At 35.4% G+C, this 20,705-nt stretch overlaps 1 protein-coding gene across 1 annotated transcript; it reads right to left on the bottom strand.

The window, feature by feature from the left end:
* Positions 1-4,529: 4,529 nt before the first annotated feature.
* LOC138691869 (zinc finger protein ZFP2-like) lies at positions 4,530-18,731 on the bottom strand. Its single transcript, XM_069814431.1, has 5 exons — positions 18,674-18,731; positions 17,377-17,462; positions 9,942-10,037; positions 9,223-9,302; positions 4,530-5,684 (listed from the first exon to the last, which is right to left on the bottom strand). The coding sequence occupies exons 2-5, from the start codon at positions 17,455-17,457 to the stop codon at positions 4,769-4,771; spliced, it is 1,173 nt and encodes a 390-aa protein (XP_069670532.1). The 5' UTR covers positions 17,458-17,462; positions 18,674-18,731; the 3' UTR covers positions 4,530-4,768.
* Positions 18,732-20,705: the final 1,974 nt, after the last annotated feature.

Below are 20,705 nucleotides of genomic sequence, written 5' to 3' on the forward strand. Positions count from 1 at the left end.
ACTGATGTACTGTACCCTTATACTCCCATTTTTCCTCCAATATCTGTCGAATACAAAAAATCTGATCAATAGTCGATCTATTACGCCTAAAACCACACTGATGATCCCCAATAATTTCATCTACAAATGGAGTTAATCTTCTCAAAACGATATTAGACAAAATTTTGTACGACGTCAACAAAAGTGATATTCCTCGAAAGTTACTACAGTCAGTTTTGTCCCCCTTCTTAAAGATAGGTACGATTATGGACTCCTTCCATTGTTCTGGTACAATTTCCTTTTCCCAAATAGCAAGTACAAGTTTATAAATTTCGCTAGATAATGCCCTTCCACCCTCTTGTATTAATTCCGATGGAATTTGATCAATACCTGGAGACTTGTACTTTTTCAGATTTTCTATCGCAATTTCGACTTCAGAAAGTGTGGGTTTCGGTATGAATGGCTCAGCAATTATTCCTGAAAAATAACCTGCTAACTCTAACGAATAGGCAGGCAGACAGGGTTTTTTTTCCGAATGTTTTAAACATGTATGTGATTCTGTAGTGCTAAATAATATTGATGTGAACTTGCAACAACGTAACAATATCCTAAAATACATGTCACTGATCTACAGTCAAGAATGTTCATTGCGCTTCCGTTTGTCTCATAGATATGGTTGGAAATTGGCAGGTTTAATTAGCACGAACGAAACATTTCAAAACAGCACTGACCATTGTATTAGAAGGACAATTGGTACATGTGAATTTCATATGGAAGAAAGTGGGTGTCATCAACTCTCTTGGATGCAAGAAACTTTTGTGTTAACTATGATTATCATTCATAGGAGAATGAATTTGTTTAAGGGAAATAAGCGGGAACTGTCACATTATTGGTGAGTATGTGCTTGATTTTATGTTTATTTTGGGAATTTAATACGCATTCATTGTAATGTGTTTAAAATTCTCCCTCTCCCCACCAATCGCTCAACCACTTACTTACTGGTTTTCAAGGAACCCGGAGGTTCATTGCCGCCCTCATATAAGCCCGCCATTGGTCCCTATCCTGAGCAAGATTAATCCAGTCTCTACCATCATATCCCACCTCCCTCAAATCCATTTTAATATTATCCTCCCATCTACGTCTCTGCCTCCCTAAAGGTCTTTTCTCCTACGGCCTCCCAACTAACACACTATATGCATTTCTGGAATCGCCCATACGTGCTACATGCCCTGCCCATCTCAAACGTCTGCATTTAATGTTCCTAATTATGTCATGTGAAGAATACAATGCGTGCAGTTCTGTGTTGTGTAACTTTCTCCATTCTCCTGTAACTTCATCTCTCTTAGCCCCAAATATTTTCCTAAGCACCTTATTCTCAAACACCCTTAAGCTATGTTCCTCTCTCAAAGTGAGAGTCCAAGTTTCACAGCCATACAGAACAACCGGTAATATAACTGTTTTATAAATTCTAACTTTCAGATTTTTTGACAGCAGACTGGATGATAAAAGCTTCTCAACCGAATAATAACAGTCATTTCCCATATTTATTCTGTGTTTAATTTTCCTCTCGAGTATCATTTATATTTGTTACTGTTGCTCCCAGGTATTTGAACTTCTCCACGTCTTCAAAAGATAAATTTCCAATTTTTATATTTCCATTTCGTACAATATTCTCATCACGAGACAATCACTCAACCACATGCTCACAATATAATAGCAGTGGCCTATGTAAAGTTAGCAGTTTTAATACGTCCCAGGATTATATTTACAAAAAATGATGTATAACTTGTTTAGAGCTTTGCTTAACGTAGAGTTGTATTTCCTTATCATTGTAATGCATGTAACCTCTCCTCACTACGTTTAGGAAGGTCACTGCTTGCTCTCTACGCAGCTTTATCAGACAACACAACACACGCATTCGATTCTCGCGCCCATCAGGTCAAACGTAATAGACTCCCATTGGATGGCGGAGGCCCCCACTCTCTCTAGCTCATTCATATGTGCATCGCAGAATGTAATATTAGATTTCGAATGGTGTATAAATTGTTTCAAAGTCTGCTTAAGATTGAGTGATGAATATAAAGGGATAAGGATTTCAATGTGATAAGGTGGGTGGCACCATTTCATCTGCCAGGTAAATGGAAGTCCAGAACTGGAATGCACATCAGGCACACTTTTCTTTCACATATTTTATTACGCTATTATCCTTTATTAGTAAACGAAAAATGTTTTCTTTCACAATTTCTCCACAACGAATTGATTACAGATTGCATAAATTAGAAGTAAAACAACATGAACTTCATTTCCTCCCATACCGATTGACCATAATGGTAATACAGTAGAACCCCGATTATCTGTCACCCTATTAACCGATTGGTGGATTATCCAACTGACTTTCTTTCGCTCCTTTTTTTTTTTTCTAAAGAAACATATGAAGTAGATTCTATTGTACGTTATATTAGTAATACTTATTTTTTCTAGAGAGTGTTATTACAAGCATTTACACCTACACAGTTTGGTCTACTGTTCGAGTTGCCATATTGTACAATTTCTGTATAAAACGTATTCCATGAGTGTCGAAAGAAACGTGTTGTGCTAAGTATCGAAAAAAATGCAAATAATTAAGTGGTTTGGAGAAAAAGAAATTGTGGGTCATCTCGCATCAGAATACGAGACTGATGTTACAGCTATGAGCGATTTAATAAAAATCAAGGATAAAGGGTATGCGGTATGTAAATCTACAACATGAGACCTCTACTATTCCTATCTTTCCGCTGACGCCATTAAAAGGAGTTTCTTTTACCTCTTAAAAACACGTCTTTGACAACCGAACTTAAATTAATGAACTTCTGATTCACTACCTAGCGTGTTAAACACAAGACCACGGAGAAAATGAAAGTTGTGTTATCCACTTAATTTAGGAAAATATTTTATGGTACGGATTATCAGATTTTTTCGATTAACCGTTCAGTCAAAACCCTTTCATTACCGCGGATAATAGGGGTTCTACTGTACATATCATTAGAAAAATGTAACTTTATTGTGCTGCAACTCTAGCATTACCGTTGTTATAGTCCGCCACTGTTAGCCTGCCTGATCGTAAAACGAGTGGGCTAGGGTTCAAATCCTGGTTGAATTACTTTCGCCGCTGGACCCTGGACTCATCTCGCTAGCACTAACACCTTGGTCTCACTCAGACACTAGATAACCAGAGCAGTTGATAAAAGCGTCGTAAAATTACCGACTAAAAAAACATTGTTATAGGCCAGCCAAGTTGTGAGTACCGACAGCAGGAGACCGAACTACTGAGCTCGTCGCAGTCTGTAGTGATAGCAGCGACCTCATTCCATCGGTAATAAGCAGTTGGTGTGCTTACACCTACAACTGCAATTCTATCAGCCTCCTTTTTCTGAGAATTGCGATGTAAGTATTTGAAAAACATTGTGTAATAACACATTGCAAAACCTGAATAAAGACAGATTTATTAATTCCAGGATCGAGAATTTCAGAAAACGGAAACTCACCAAAATAGTAAATATCTCTTTCCATGAAATTCTGCAGTTCATGAAATTTTCGGTGAACCAATTCTTATTGTGAAGGACTTTTTACACATCGCATCAAAGTCAAGAAACTATTATTTTGCACGCAAACTAATAAAAACAGCTCTCTTTCTCGTTTGACAGGGCAAATATCGCCCACTGTTGATAAGAGTCTATCTATGGTAAGGGAAGCTTGTGTTCGAGGGGAACATTTACATTGCAAATCTTAAAAAGATAAAATGATTAGAGACTCAAATTCTCAGATTAATTACAGAGCTGTCCAACTTAAGCCAATAACTGCAATGCAATTAATAATTCATCAGTTTGCTATTGAATATGAACCAGTGAAGGATGCTATTATTCAAAACGAAAAATTTATCAAACTTATATTTTAGCAATTGGGAGCTAAGAAACTTCTGTTAAGATTAAACCGTTAGAAAACTTTCTCTGTGAAGTACACGAAATTAGGAAAAAATAATTCTCTCGACAACTAATGAAAATCTCAATTTTATATTGGGTTATTTTACGACGCTGTATCAACATCTAGGTTATTTAGCGTCTGAATATGGTGATAATGCCGGTGAAATAAGTCCGGGGTCCAGCATCGAAAGTTACCCAGCATTTGCTCGTATTGGGTTGAGGGAAAACCCCGGAAAATACCTCAACCAGGTAACTTGCCCCGACCGGGATTCGAACCCGGGCCACCTGATTTCAAGGCCAGACGCGCTGACCGTTACTCCACAGGTGTGGACGAAAATCTCAATCATGAAACTAATCCTATACAGGCATGATTGAAGAAACCAAGAAAAGTGACACTTCAAAAGATGTCCTAAATTTTCTAGCATTGGAAACTATTCATATCAAGACTCCCTAAAAAAATATGGCGTCGGGTGGAGTTCCTGGGTAGCTCAGTTGGCAGAACGCTGGTGCGTTCAGACAAGTCCCGGAATCGATAGCCGGCTCCGGAACAATTTTTCCAGTCAAAGTTATTAGTGACAGCAATATGTTTTTAGGAACAATTAACTTCGAAAAATGAATGTAATTTTAATATGAGAAGAAACTACGAAGGTCGTGAAAGAACAGTTGAAGAAACTTTTCAAACAATGTAAAATCTCAAACTAGTTCTGATATCGTAAATAATTGGCGCATGCGTCGAAAGAACTTCGTTATTAGTTCTAAATGCATTCTGCATTGCTTGCTGGAACAAGCCTTATGAAAGTTACCAAAATGGAGACTAAATTCTCTGGCGGTTACATTTTCATGGACTTCTCAAACGTATGAATACATTTATGAGTTTTGAGTGAAATTGATCTCGAGAAACTTTTACCACACAGATCGCATTTGAATGGCTTCTCGTCGGAGTGCGTAAGAATATGTCTTTTAAGTAAAGTTGACTGTGAGAAACAATATCCACATGTGTCGCATTTGAATGGCTTCTCCCCCGTGTGGATTAGTGTATGTTTTTTTAGATCCGAACTTTTAGAAAAACATTTTGCACAGACAATGCATGCGAATGGCTTGTCACCTGTGTGATTACGTATGTGACATTTCAAAGATTCTGACTTTGAAAAACATTTCCCACAGACATCGCATTTGAAAGGCTTGTCGCCTGTGTGAGTTCGCATATGATCTTTGAGATGTGCGGATTGTGAGAAAAAATTTCCGCAAATTTCACATTTGAATGGCTTCTCGCCAGTGTGAGTTCTTCTGTGTTCTTTAAGATCCCAACGCCTGGAGAAACATTTCCCACAAAAATCGCATGTGAATGGCTTGTCGCCACTGTGATTTCGTGTGTGATATTTCAAATTCCCTGATGTAGAAAAACATTTCCCACAGACATCACATTTGAAAGGTTTCTCGCCGGTGTGAGTCAGTAAATGGTCTTTAAGATGTCCCGTTTGTGAGAAACAATTTCCACAGACATCGCATTTGAATGGCTTTTCACCTGTGTGCGTGTATGAGTGGTTTTTAAGGTGTGATGATTTCGAAAAAGATTTTCCACATACATCGCATATGAATCTTCTTTTCCTCTTCTCTCTCAAATCCAGTTCGCCGGACATCTCGGTTTCAAATGCAGATTCAGAGACAGGACTCTCAGCCGAGACAAAATTTTGATGACTAGCGAGCTTAACCAGCGGCGTTTCATGTTTGTCAGTGTTCAGATTGCTGTAACCAAATCAGAGAAGATTACAACAAACACCTTACTATGATAATACCGGACAACTAGCAATTCTGCGCGCGAAGGACGCTGGTGCTGCTACCTAGGCGGCCGGTTTGGAAATACTCGCGAAACAATCTGTAATCAACTCCTGTGTATATTGTTGCTGGGCTAGTTAATAGTTTTATTAATTAGTGATGTTAAAATGTCAGGATGTATATGTGGTTTATAATTGTGACAATTGCATCATTACAAATTGCTCCAAATCGTACTTTCGATTTCCGACAGTTCATAAAACGTAAGTCAACAACATTCTTTAGTAGGCCTAATTCCTTCGTCTTTGTGTTGATAGAACAATACAAATTAGTTTCTTATTTAGACCTAATAAATTAATAGAAGTTAAAATGTATCGGAAATTTTAAGGTTTTATCAAATTAAGTTTTATTGTTGTCCACATGCCTTTACTAATTATTACAAGCATCAGATTACTATCAATTTTATATTTGCAGTTGTCAGCAATGCGTATATAAAGCATTACTGTAAATGCATTCCTAATGTCAGAATTGATTTCGTCTCAATAAGCCAAAGAAAAAAATATGTAACAATTAATTACGGAAAGTAATATGAAGTATGCAAAATTTCTCATAATATGCAGCTTTGATATAAAATAATAATTTTACATTAAATATTATTCAACATTTCTTAAGTGTTTCACATATTATTCCACATTAGTAATTCACGTTTTAAACAATAGTCCGAATCCCACTATATTATTTGTATTTGTGGACGTAATTCCACGCCGCTCCGCTAGATGTCAGGTCCGCGATATTTCGCACTCACTTCAAAGCTGCTAGTATACAGCTGTCCGGTATTATTATAGTAAGGCATTTGATTACAACAAAGAATTATGAACGGCTTTCAAATGCGCAATGTAGTGAAATACTAGATAACAAACAAATGATGCCGCAAAGGAGACAAGGCTCTTATGACCTCGCATCTGGTGTGAAATTCTGAAGCTGGGCACACACAGACTGAATTTCATGCTGCATAATCGTCAGTTTGAAATAGAGAGAGATTGGTTTGCATTAAAATCACAGGAATCTGGCACTGTATAAACTTCACGTAAGTATAAGGGAGTCAAACTTGTCTTTGGACCTTTGGTAGAGACTGTATTAATTTTACTTTATTGGTATGTTAATGAAAGTTAGAAGCAATTTACTGGAGCAAATTGTTCTATGTTTAGGATTTTGAACCAATAATTAATACCCAGAATATAAATAATAATCACGCGTAAAAGTGCGTAAACTGCACAAAAATAAAATGCTATCAAAAACATAATTGTTTATGTCTCAAATAGATATAATATGAATTGCACCTTAGCAATAATGAAGTCTCAATTTAGTGTATATTTAACCCTTCATCAGTCTATATTATATTTTATCCATGACCATAACGAAAAACATGCCTTTACTAAATACTTTTGCGTTTGTAAAGTAGGCTTTTATTCAACATTACTTTATTCCACTAGTGAGATAAAGACTTTAACTCACAGTTTGAACTTTATCTCACAGTTCATTAGTATTATCCTAGTACCCGGGCACACACGTATACTTTTCCATTCAACTATTCTATTACCCAAGAAGTTAATATATTAGTTACTAGATGTCACTACCTCTACTTCTTTATTACCATTTCTTAAATATACATACACTCAATATACTTATCTTTTCTCTATCTAATACGTCGTAATTTGTGCATTGCATCCATATCTAATACGCATTTTCTTTTTTAATTTTGTAATAATTTACCTTTTCGGATGCGAGGAGACTTGAACCTGCGAAGTTGGGTTTGTAGGATTTTAAAATTTTAAAACAACACGCATTAGTCAACTGAGCTAAACAGACACGATGATTACGTTTTAATATTGCTCTTAAGTTTACAGAAGTAAAATGTGAAATTATTTTAATCACATTAGTCCCGTGAACACTTCTAAATAATCCCTGAAACTTCAAAAAGACGAAAATTCACGTTCAAAATGAAAAATATATATTCAAATTATATAATTAATTATAATTTGTTATTTATCCAACGCCTTAGATACCATTCTTCACTAATCATGGTCTCCTACATCATAACCTACCTAGTACACGTATCGATTCTAAAATCCATGCCATGATATCTGATTATATGAGGACTTATTTTCAACATATTTTCTTTTATAAAACATAATTTTTCGTTATGGTCATGGATAAAATTACGTATGATACTTGTGAGCGTGATCTTTATTGCGCCTTGTGCTTAAATCTTTCCACTCGCGCAATAAAGATGGACTTACCTCACAAGTACCATAAATAACTATTTAGGGATAATATTTTTATTCTATTTAACTTCGAAGGACTGTAGATCTACGTTTATAAAATTCCTTCTGAGATTAGAAGGCGTTGTCAACTACTGGGAATTCAAGAATCCGCTATGCCAGCCACAGAACAAAGGAATGAATCCAAGGGGCAAGTCTTAACAGCATATCACATAGAGGCAGCAATTTATATAATAAACTTCCACAGAAAATCAAAGAACTTAACATAAGAAAATTAAAAAAAGAGGTAAAGAACATTTTATTAACACATATGCCATTTTGCACAAATGAATACCTAAATTTAAAATTTTAGAATTTAACGTTTCTTGATACTGCCCTTGACCATTTATGTTTCAGGTAACTCAGAGTTGAAGAAAAGACAGGGAAAGCAACAAGAGAAGATACTAGATAGAACAGTGGAGACTGAAGATCAAGCTTGTGCTATATATATATTTTTTTCTTTTTTTTTTCTCTCTTTTTTTTTGCATGTCACTTATATCAAACTGTTAAGTTTATTTAGAATTAAGTCTATTTTTGTATTATATTGTATGTTATGTCATTTTTCTTGTGTACTGACGACGCCATGAATGCTTGTAATTCTATTCGGCTAATAAAGATCTAATCTAATGTAATCTAATCTACCAATTTGGCAGGTCTCGAGACAAAAAAAGACTAGAAGTAATGTGTCAAATGTTGAAAATGGACATATGCCGACCATTTGAGGGATATCTGAGTAAACAGCTTTTAAATAAATGTGTATTGTAGAGACACACTAACCAGAGAGCGATGAAAACATTTCTTTATAAAGTGAAACACCACAAAATTAAATATACCATTAAAATTTAACGAAAACAAAATTGTTCAAAGTCTTCCATTTTTTTTTTGCTGGCGAGTGTATGTAAAACAAGGTCTGTTAATGAGGGTCTCTATTTTGTGACATATTCTTTACTTTAAGTAGGGAGAACCCAAATTAAACGCAGGAAGAACCCACTAGCTGAATTTAAGCACTGCAAGTGTTATGCAAACCTCAACAGCTCTGCATGTATCTGATCCAGCACTGTGCAGCAGATCTAGACAAAGGCATTGAGTAGTACACTTTCTTTTTCATATACGAGTGCAAAACCTCTTCGTAATCATTTACCCCAAGCATTGAAATCAAGCACTAATTAAAGACATGATCATTCACTCACCTCTCAGCCAAGTCTTCAGATTCTTCTATTATTTCCAGCTTAGTCTCCTCTTTCACTTTAACCACGTCAAACGTCTCTTCCTGTGAACAATGATTATGACAGACTGAAAGCCTCACCAACACGGACACACAAAGTAATTGCTAAAGATTTGTAACTGCAGCTGACGTTAGCAGCCGAACAAAAATATAACATCAACTGGATACTTAACAGTAGAAAGTTGCTAAGTGCCAGAATTAAAAAATGAAAATGTGATATTTCACGAGAACGTTGAAAATTGCCAAAGGGCATTACATATCAACGGGGCTAGGTCCACATAAGATTGTAGAGTGTTATTAAGACCACCAAAAGATGGCAGTGGTGCAATGTGAATTTTTTAACACGTTTAGAAAATCAATTATTATTTCTGCATTATGTGAGATACAAAAAAACTTTATGTTGCAAGGCACTTCAAACTACGTGAATCACCCTTTATAGAAGTCCAATTAATATGCATCAGCACCTACTGAGATTAAAGTCACATCTTTTTGAAAATTCTTTTCCTATAGAGAGTAAATATGAATTACTGTTCATCACAACCAGTAATACGCTATCTCAATGATGCTAGAGATCTGATGTCGCAATATTATTAGTCAGGGTTTATGGGGATGTAGTTTTCTGCCAAACAGAACACAAGAGCAATATAAAAACAGTTCAGGTAAAACAACCAATACATCACTCACCTCTGGCTCACACTTCACCGTAACAAAAGGAACTGGCTCTACAGTGACCTCAGTCTTCACTTCCCTTTTGAGGTCAAACAGGGGGTTGCTGCATTGCTACGAAAAACAGAGACATAATGAATATGTGGAAGAGTGTTATTATTGGATGCTGGGTGCACATGTCTTGCAGATGGGTAACACACAGACTGTAAGAACAGGATGATCAGGATCATGCGGGACTCAAACCCACGCCCGAGTACTGCTTGAAATCATAAGTCCACGTCACTACCCTTAAGTGTGGATTTTCGAGGATATTACAGAAGAGGACAGATGTCACAGCTAGTAATTGAAACAGTGCACCAGAATATTCACTTGCATGCCAACAGAGTATGGACTGCCGAGTCCAGTAGCCAACTAGAATGACAGATATCAAAATTTTGTAACTACAGTGAAACTTCCCTTAACGGACTCTTCTCAATAGCGGACATTTTAAAATTCCCCTGCAAAATAACATTGGCCCTTATGATAAAATTCTTCCAAATAGCGGACATTCTCAATAACGGACGCGGACACTGAAATGTATCTCCCAACAACAACAAATAACGGACAGCGTGAAAGAAAAATAAGAAAAAGACGGTTGTAAATTAAACGGAATTCTTTGCAACAATCATTATAGTGCATTTGAACGTTCTTGTACTTTATTGAAGGTAAGCAGCACAGTTGTTAGTTGTGATATAGTCCGACCATTGGATCTGTGCCCCCGTAAGATATGCGAACTGAACCTTAATTCCTTTTCAGCCTCGGCAATTCATTTCCCTCCCTGTATTCCTATTTCTCTCTTTTCTACCCCTCTCTCTTTCTCTCCCCCACTACTCACAATTTTGAGCCTTCTCGCGGGACAGTTTATTTGCACTTGCAGTCCAGTGTCGTCAACGCAACATGAATACTGTAGCACGGAGTGGTGAAAGAAATATTAAGCAAGTAATAGCATTTTGAATAAGTCAATCAGCGTCATTAGACCTACTTAAATTAAATTATGAATAAATAATAATTAACCTTATATTATTATAAGCAAAATTCAAGAGACATGACACTGTCTGACGGAAGTTTGGCAACATCCCTATTCGGCAAGTTTCGTGGCCTGCTGTTTGACGTAGTGGGAGAGAAACGGGTGGAATGGAGTGAGTACAGGTGTTAACTTTTCCAAGAACGACGACAGCGCTGAAGGAGCATACATCCGATGGTCCGACAATACTGTACGTGAGCAGTCTACTTTCTTAGTTTGTCAAGTTGAGTGTTCGGAAGTACAGTCACATCAAAAATGTCACAAAAACGTAAACGTTTGTCACTAAAAGAGTAAGTGGATATTGTAAAGCATATTGAGAAGGATAAATTAAGTGTTCGTGAGCTGGCCACAAAGTTTAATGTGGGAAAAACTCAGGTTAGTAAAATTAAAAAAAAAAACAAGGACGTTATTTTAAAATCATACACTGAGAATGGAAATGAGAACACAAAAAGAGCTTTTCCTAAAACTGAGGGACTTGCCATTGACAATTTAACATATGAATGGTTATGCCGTGCTAGAGCAAATAACATGCCTTTATCTGGGACTTTGATTAGAGAGAAAGTCTTAGAAATTGCAAAAGAGTTGGGTTATTCTAATTTTAAAGCTTCGGGTGGTTGGCTAGACAAGTTTTGGTCACGACACAATATTTCCTACAAAGTGTATGTGGTGAATCTGCTTCTGTTGATCCAGAAATTGCAGAAGTAAACTTACTGATATTTGTGAAGGGTGAATGAGAAATCTTAATACAGTATGTATACAGCACACAGCAACGATTTTCTAAATAGCAGACACTTCTCAATAACGGACATTTAATTTTTCCCCGGCGGTGTCCGCTATTGGGAACTTTCACTGTATAACCTATTGTTAATTTTTAAGTGTAGTGATCTGTAATGCGTTGAATCATATTTCGCTTCGTTTGAGAGTGTACACTACCAACAGCACATAATATTTACTATCTGTCTAAAGCTGAGAGAGATGCTACGAATAAATTTCGAAAAAGTAAGGTTGAGTCGATGGAACACATACCATACTTCTTTTTCAGATTTACAAGTTTAGAAACGTGTGGGAAGATGGCGGCATGGCTCATGTTTATTACATACAGTAATCCCCTGCATCTGGAAGGATATATTCTGCAACCTACCGCAGATACGAAAAACAGCAGGTAATATCCAGCCCAATAAATAATTCTTTTTCCATTTACAAACATAGGCCTAGTATGATAAATTTTAATTGACAAATTACAAAAAATCATGAATTATGAGAAGCAAATACTAATACCGCAATAAATATACAAATAACAGCAATAATAATAATAATAATAATAATAATAATAATAATAATAATAATAATAATAATAATAATAAGAAGAAGAAGAAGAAGAAGAAGAAGAAATAAGTTGTAATGCCACTCACCATAGATGGTATCTGATAGAGTGAATATAGGTTACGACTGAATTCTAGATTTTCTATAAAACTAAACATTAATTGACAAATTACAAAAAATCATGAATTATGAGAAGCAAATACTAATACCGCAATAAATATACAAATAACAGCAATAATAATAATAATAATAATAATAATAATAATAATAATAAGAAGAAGAAGAAGAAGAAGAAGAAGAAGAAGAAGAAATAAGTTGTAATGCCACTGACCATAGATGGTATCTGATAGATTGAATACAGGTTACGACTGAATTCTAGGTTTTCTATAAAACTCTTTTGTTTTAAACTGGTCAAAAAAGTTTTGCATATAACAGAATTTTTAATTTCTAATCCAGACGTTTGAGATGGGCAGGGCATGTAGCACGTATGGGCGAATCCAGAAATGCATATAGAGTGTTAGTTGGGAGACCGGAGGGAAAAAGACCTTTAGGGAGGCCGAGACGTAGATGGGAGGATAATATTAAAATGGATTTGAGGGAGGTGGGGTATGATGATAGAGACTGGATTAATCTTGCACAGGATAGGGACCGCTGGCGGGCTTATGTGAGGGCGGCAATGAACCTTCGGGTTCCTTAAAAGCCATTTGTAAGTAAGTAAATATCAGATGTGCCACAAATTTCTATGCATTTCTATTACATGTCAATTGCTTAAAGAAAAACAAAATAAATTTGTAAACTTCTTACTCACATAACGAAAAAAAAATTCTCTTAATTTGCAACAAAAATTCAAATCCCACGGACTTCACAACACAAAACAGAATCACACCCTGAGTCAATTATGGCTTTTAAAGATCCTGAAGGTTCATTGCCGCCCTCACATAAGCCCGTCATCGGTCCCTATCCTGAGCAAGATTAATCCACTCCCTAGCATCATATCCCATCTCCCTCAAATCCATTTTAATATTTTCCTCCCATCTACGTCTCCGCCTCCCCAAAGGTCTTTTTCCCTTGGTCTCCCAACTAACACTTGATATGCATTTCTGGATTCATCCATACGTGCTACATGCCCTGCCTATCTGAAACGTCTGGATTTAATGTTCCTAATTATGTCAGGTGAAGAATACAATGCGTGCAGTTCTGCGTTGAGTAACTTTGTCCATCCTTTTGTAACTTCATCTCTCTTAGCGCCTAATATTTTCCTGAGAACCTCATTCTCAAACACCCTTAGCTTCTGTTTCTCTCTCAAAGTGAGAGTCCAATTTTCACAACTACACACAACAGATAATGTAGCTGTTTTAAAAATCGTTTTAAAATGTAAAAATGACAAGCAACGTGCTGCTAGGTCGACTAATGGACATCATCCAGCATTCTTCTCATGTTACCAAATTAATAAATAAAAATTGTGAGCACATTGAGTCACTCATTCTCATTTTCGATCACAAGTTACACCGTAGAGTTGGGTCGATTCGTGAACGAATCGTTCATTCGAACGACTAATAATAAAGAATCGTAAGAATCGATTCGTGGTATCAACGAATCGTCGTTCAAAAGAATCGTAACGAATCGTCGTTCAAAAGAATCGTAACGAATCGTCGTTCAAAAGAATCGTAACGAATCGTCATTCAAAAGAATCGTAACGAATCGCCGTTCAAAAGAATCGTAACGAATCGTCGTTAAAAAGAATCGTAACGAATCGTCATTCAAAAGAATCGTAACGAATCGTCATTCAAAAGAATCGTAACGAATCGTCGTTAAAAAGAATCGTAACGAATCGTCGTTCAAAAGAATCGTAACGAATCGTCATTCAAAAGAATCGTAACGAATCGTCGTTAAAAAGAATCGTAACGAATCGTCGTTCAAAAGAATCGTAACGAATCGTCATTCAAAAGAATATGAAGGAATCGGCATGGTATCGTAACCCACGATTTTATTCGTTGTTTGATGTAACCTGTCAACGGACATTTCCGAACCGTGTCGAATGCTCCCGAGCGAGAGTGAAATCAAAATATGTACTGCATTTGTTAAGAATGGAAAATAATGAACACAAACCTGAAATTTGCATAGTTAAATAGAGATGTAATGCAAAAAATGTACTTCATAATAAGGTTCAGTTGATAAATTATAATTTAGAGACATTATCTTGGGTAATTTTGTGACTAATGGAGGTCATACTGAATGGTTCCAGCCAATGAGAAAGAGACAATCCAATGTCTCGCCTCTTATGCCATCTATGAGAGAGATGTAGAACGTTTTTGTTCTACGCGTGGTTTGCAAAGGAAAGTTTATGACGGGAGTGCAGCATCAGAAATGAACTACCTCTCAGCAATAAGTAAAAGTAATTAGGAACAGTCGGGAGATCACCCAAGATTTAGATACTGTATCCAAAAGTTGACGAATTAAAAAAAAAAAAAAAATTGCAAAGGAAAGTGTCTTGCGACGATTCAAAAGAATAGTTGGAATCGCAGACTGGGAAGAATCGTGAACGAATCGTTAGAATCGATTCGTAATGTGTGATTGAATCGTTGGAATCGACTTCTGAAAAAGAATCGTGTTGCCCAACTCTATTACACCGTGAATGTAAGCTTATTTCTTCATCGCACATAGATGACCAGATTAAAATATAAGTGCAGGCACAACAATTCCAGACGAAGCAAAGGATCATGCGGGCACTGAATTAGAAAAAACTTAACTTTCCTATAATCAGAAAATCCAAAAAAAAATTAGTAGTAAAATTCTTTGTTTATAAAGACAACATCAAATTAATTCGTATATTTCAATAATTTAAATTTCAATAAGATTACACATAAAATAAATTTAATAAAAAAGTTGTTGTTGTTTTCTAATGCCAGGCATTTGACAATAAAGTCATTTGACCTCTTGCACTCCAATATTTAATAAAAAAGTAGAATAGTATTAAACGAAAATGTGAGCATGGAAAAGAATGTTGTACCTGTAATTGATATTGATTTACGTAATTAATATGTCAAGTATGTTTACATGTATGATGCAAATGTATAAATAAGCAAATAACTTGCTGACAAGCATGTAGCAGGAATTCAGACTGACCTATTGTACTCACTGAGAAATACCGATTCAGCTATTGCAGTGTGCTGGCTATATGTCAACAACTGCTAACCTGGATGCAGTGTGACGACATGGAAGAATTAGTTAATAGGCATAAGTGAACCTATAATTAAACATAAATATGAAAGTTATAGAATAAATTTAGATGTTTAAAGTAAAACAAGAAAAAAAAAAAAGAAGAAAAATTAATTTAAAAATGTTCATGGTAGAAAATTAAGTGCAAGTTTGAACCAATAAATTACTGAGATTTGCGATAAATTAATTAGTTCAGGAAATTGTATATTTATTATGTATAACTACTTTTGTATATAGATACTTTTTTAAATTATCAAGTTTTGTACTTTTGTGAGCTAATATCAATAAATCTATCATTATCACTGCATTAGAATTGAGAAATTTTCCTTCTACCATCCTAACACGTACACTAACAGATGTGATTTCAAACATGCGGATTACCGCAGGCATCATATGGGCGGTGTGATTGGTGAGCAAACCGTGACCCTGGCAAGCCTGCAAGCGCTATTGTTTGGCATTTGCATAGATTCTTACAGATTTTTTTTCTTCCAGTGCGTAATTTACGGGTTTTGGCTGATAATTTAAAACCATTCGCCAATATTTCTATTGCATTTATTTTACAACATTAAAGGTTTTGATTACTAGAATAAAATATATATTATGAAGTTTGGTAAAGTAATGAGTGACGTTATAAGATAACATTGTGAAATAATGTTTGCTATTAAACAGTTGAGCAAGACGCAAGTAAGAACATTATTGTTTTAAAAAGTAAAAATGAAGAATCATCGCGCTTCTAGGTAGAAGATAAAAGTACCTGGGAGGCTGTATTTAATACAAATTCCTTCAAATATGATCGTACTGTAAAAGGAATAGAGATAATTCGATGCTGCAGTCTAGCTCTAATTAAATAGTCTCCAATAGTAAATAAAGTATAGTACATTATGCAACGAGCCTATAAAGGTAGTAATTAAGACGCAAGGATGTTTATGAAACGAGAGCAAGCGAGTTTCATAATTTTCATACAGGCGTCTTAATTACCATTATAGGCAAGTTTAATACGAATTTTTATGCTCGACCATATTTCTAACTTGAAATTCTTCGTAAGTATTCAAGTTATTGTTATGTGAGTGAGTGCAATAGCCTACCTCATGAATTGTGAGATGTGCGCAGACGCGAAAGTATTGATTTTTTCCGAAGAAGAATAATGTCATTGACCTTGTTATAATCTAGAGAATAACATGAACTAATTTTGATATAACCTGGAAATTGATTTAGAATTGAAAAACGAGATGACAAATTGAATTTATTTGAATATTATTTACAATTAACGCTAATTATTATAGTAACAGAACATAACCTTCTGCGACAGTATTGGATTTCCAGCCTCCGTGATCTTTCGATAGTTGTCTTTCGATTGCATATCCGAGAATAATCGAAAACCTGAATTTTAATGAATAGGTGTACTTTAATGACATGCATTAAAGGACTGCTATCAGGTGTATAATTACTACATTTCGGCATGGTCGAGCATAAAAATATTAACGACACTACAACTGTGTTATTAATTCGTTTTGTCACAGTTGATAGAAATGCAGAAAGAAACAGACTGGAAAAAGAGAAAGGAATGTAGGAGGAACCGAGCAATCTTTCAACCAACATTTCTATTTTCTCCCTCATTACTTCTAAGCAATGACAGATCAAGAGCTTAACTGGAATATAAATATTTCATACAAATTATATGACGATGCAACTGTTATTTTAACACAAGAAATGAGAGTTTAGGAATATCCGAAATGTACAAAATAAAATATTATACATACTGGTAATATTATAGTAATCACCCAACAAACAAATTCAAAGACAAACTTTTTAATTCTGAGTTTTTCTTTAAAATTCTTTCACACTCACATCTGCTGACTGAAACGCCTCTCCATCATTTGCTTCCACACCCGAATCGCTGAGCTTGGACTCCGTCTTGATAAAATTCATTACAGCTGAAAGAACAATGCCATCTAATTAGCTACCTTAATGGTTGTTTGTGAAGTGTTGGAAATGCTCTAAACATTATTGCTTTATTTCAACATACAAGTAGACGTTACCAACAACTTTTTGTTTTACTTGGCAATTTAACGACGCTGTATCAACTACGAGGTTATTTAGCTCGATAGAATTGATGATCGCGAGATATTTGGCGAGATGAGGTCGAGAATTCGCCATAGTTTACCTGACATTTGCCTTACGGTTGGGGAAAACCTCGCAAAAAACCCAACCAGGTAATCAGCCCAAGCGGGAATCGAACCCGCGCCCGAACGCAACTCCGGATTGATAGGCAAGCGCCTAGCCGACAGACCTACGCTGGTGGCTCCAACAGCTTTATGTATCACTTAATTGTAATCACGAGACGCAGGGATTATATCTCTATAGAATATCGCTTAATTTTCGTAAAGTTTAACAAATGATGACGTCCCGACATGGCGGCAGTGACGTCACAACATGACCTAAGCAAAACAAATTTGACAAGTAAATAAATCATAACACAATAATCCCACACAATTGCACGATATTCCATTCTGGAAAAGAACCCTTGATTTCGATGATGATGACAATAATAATAATAAATACGTAAAAAGGGTAGACTACAGTGTTTATGTAAAATATATTAAGTTTCTTTCATTATTTTTGAAAATGTACGGTATATGAATTGAACAACAGGAAGGTTGTAAGAACTTACCCCAGTTTATAATATGTGATACCTTGTAATATCAAGAATGACAGCCATTCATTTTAATATAATTGAGACGTATAAGTTTTGAAATTACTCTATTGACCATAAATTATTGTACGAAGCATTCAATAAGCAACGGTGAGTCCTTTAAATGTCCCAAATGTCAATGTCATACAAGAGTTCTGGTATGAATATCTAGGAACGAACAGTGCTCCGAGCAGCGGAATTAGCATTACCAGGGAACCACTTTACACCCGTATTTCAAGCGCTATGCGCCAGCTTGTATAATCTCGTAAGCAACGATTTCTAGAGAACAGGTTCTGATATTCCAAAGCGTTATAATAGGCCTGCCCAGCACTTTTTAAATTGAATGGAAAAAACTACTTTTCACTTCCAAATTCTACAATGACGAAGAAAAAAATAGATGTTAAATACATCACAAGTCGCACGGTAAAGAAATTAAAATAAATTTAAACATACACACGCTTAATGCGAAGTTTGCTTTGAACAAAATATTGCTATTAATGAATACAATTACGCCAGCCTAGTCTTAAGAAGGCCGTGACCCCCAAAACGGTTTAGAGTATCAAGGTGACCGTAGAGAAAGAAAATCTTTAGTGACATTCATATTTTTCCCCATGAATAATAAATAATTAATCCGTAAAATACCCCAACACACAAGCCATTCTTGCTACTGAAAAACTCATTCTTATGCATTTAATAAGTCAACACACGCAAATCGCGGAATGAAAGCACCTGAGGCGTGACTCACATAATAATAAAAATAATAAATAGAAGTAGTAGTAGTAATAATAATAATAATAATAATAATAATAATACTTACTTACAAATGGCTTTTAAGGAACCCGAAGGTTCATTGCCGCCCTCACATAAGCCCACCATTGGTCTCTATCCAGTCCAGATTAATCCAGTCTCTATCATCATATCCCACATCCCTCAGATCCATTTTAATATTATCCTCCCATCTACGTCTCGGCCTCCCCAAAGGTCTTTTTCCCTCCGGTCTCCCAAATAATAATAATAATAGTAATAATAATATGTAGAAGTAGTAATAATAATAATACGTAGAACTAATAATAATAATAATAATAATAATAATAATAATAATAATAATAATAATAATAATAATAATAATAATAATAATCATGATAATAATAATACTGAGGAAGCGCACAATGTCCTTAGTAACCTAGTTACGATTTTCCTAATGACGCTGTTCTTTGCTACATGGTATCTGTCACGTGTCTCCACAGAGCTTACATAAACAGTGATCATTCGGCTGGTAGTATTTTTCGACGCAGCATAATTTGTAGTGAAACCCATGGACTGCGAAGCGCGTCATCACATGTCTCGGTTCGTAATTGGCCGTCTTCCATTCTGTGTTTATCAATGCATCCGTGGCATAGAACTCCGTACATATATCTGCTCTCTTTGCCTTTAGTTCCTGGAGTAGGTCCTCATATGCCTTCGTAGATGTCAGTAGCAATTGATATCTTACATCTTCGATGTAGAAAGATACCTTGGACAATACGTAGGTAAGTCGCCATGGGGTGTATTTGGATAGACATAGTACTTGCTTCAAAAAATGTCTCTTTGACTTTCTCGATATCTGCAAGATTGTTTTTCCTTAGGTGTAACGAATGCCAAGTGTACAGATTGGTGCTGAGTCTGTACCTAAGTATGACATGAAAGAATTCCCTGCTAATTCCATTAGTGCAGGAGAACCATTAGACAAAGTTTCATTTGAAAATTTTTTAATAAAAAAAGTTTTAAAAATTTTACGTTCTCTCTAATTATTTTGATACTTATTGGGTTTTGAGAGTTTAAATTTTTTTTATTACCTTTTCCTACGCGTTTAATTTTAAAAAAGGTAATATATTTAAAGTATGACTAAGATTTCTGTCTAATTGTACCATAGCAGAGAAGTTTGGGCAAACTATGAAAATTCAGGGTGAAACTTTAGACACTGGTTAAAATTATTTGAAACAAACTTATATTTTTATTATTTTTATGTAAAGTACGTAATGATGAAGATCAATTCTAACACAAAAAGTAGAAAATAACTTACTCAAAACTTAACAAAATTGATTGCCACAAAACATAAAGACAATGGCTTTTACAATTCTTAGCTACACTTAGAAATAAAGCAAAGAAAAATTAAAGGTTTCTGGTATTAAATATGAGACGTTAGGTTGGTTTACATCTTACGTATCAAATAAACAAAAAGTAGAAATAAATGTTATGTTTTAATTAAAGACGCTCGCAACTGCAGAGGTTATATCAGTGTCGCCAGATGTGCCAAAATTTTGTCCCGCAGGAGTTATTTTACATGCCAGTAAATCTACTGACATGAGCCTATCGCATTTAAGCACACTTAAATGCAATCGACCTGGCCCGAGATCGAACCCGCAAACTTGGGCGTAGAAGGCAAGCTAAAAGTAGAAATAAATATACCAAATAGTCACAAAGTTACTTACTCACAATTTAGAAA

Source organism: Periplaneta americana, chromosome 16 (genome assembly GCF_040183065.1).
Source record: "Periplaneta americana isolate PAMFEO1 chromosome 16, P.americana_PAMFEO1_priV1, whole genome shotgun sequence".
In the NCBI taxonomy this organism is placed as follows: domain Eukaryota; kingdom Metazoa; phylum Arthropoda; class Insecta; order Blattodea; family Blattidae; genus Periplaneta; species Periplaneta americana.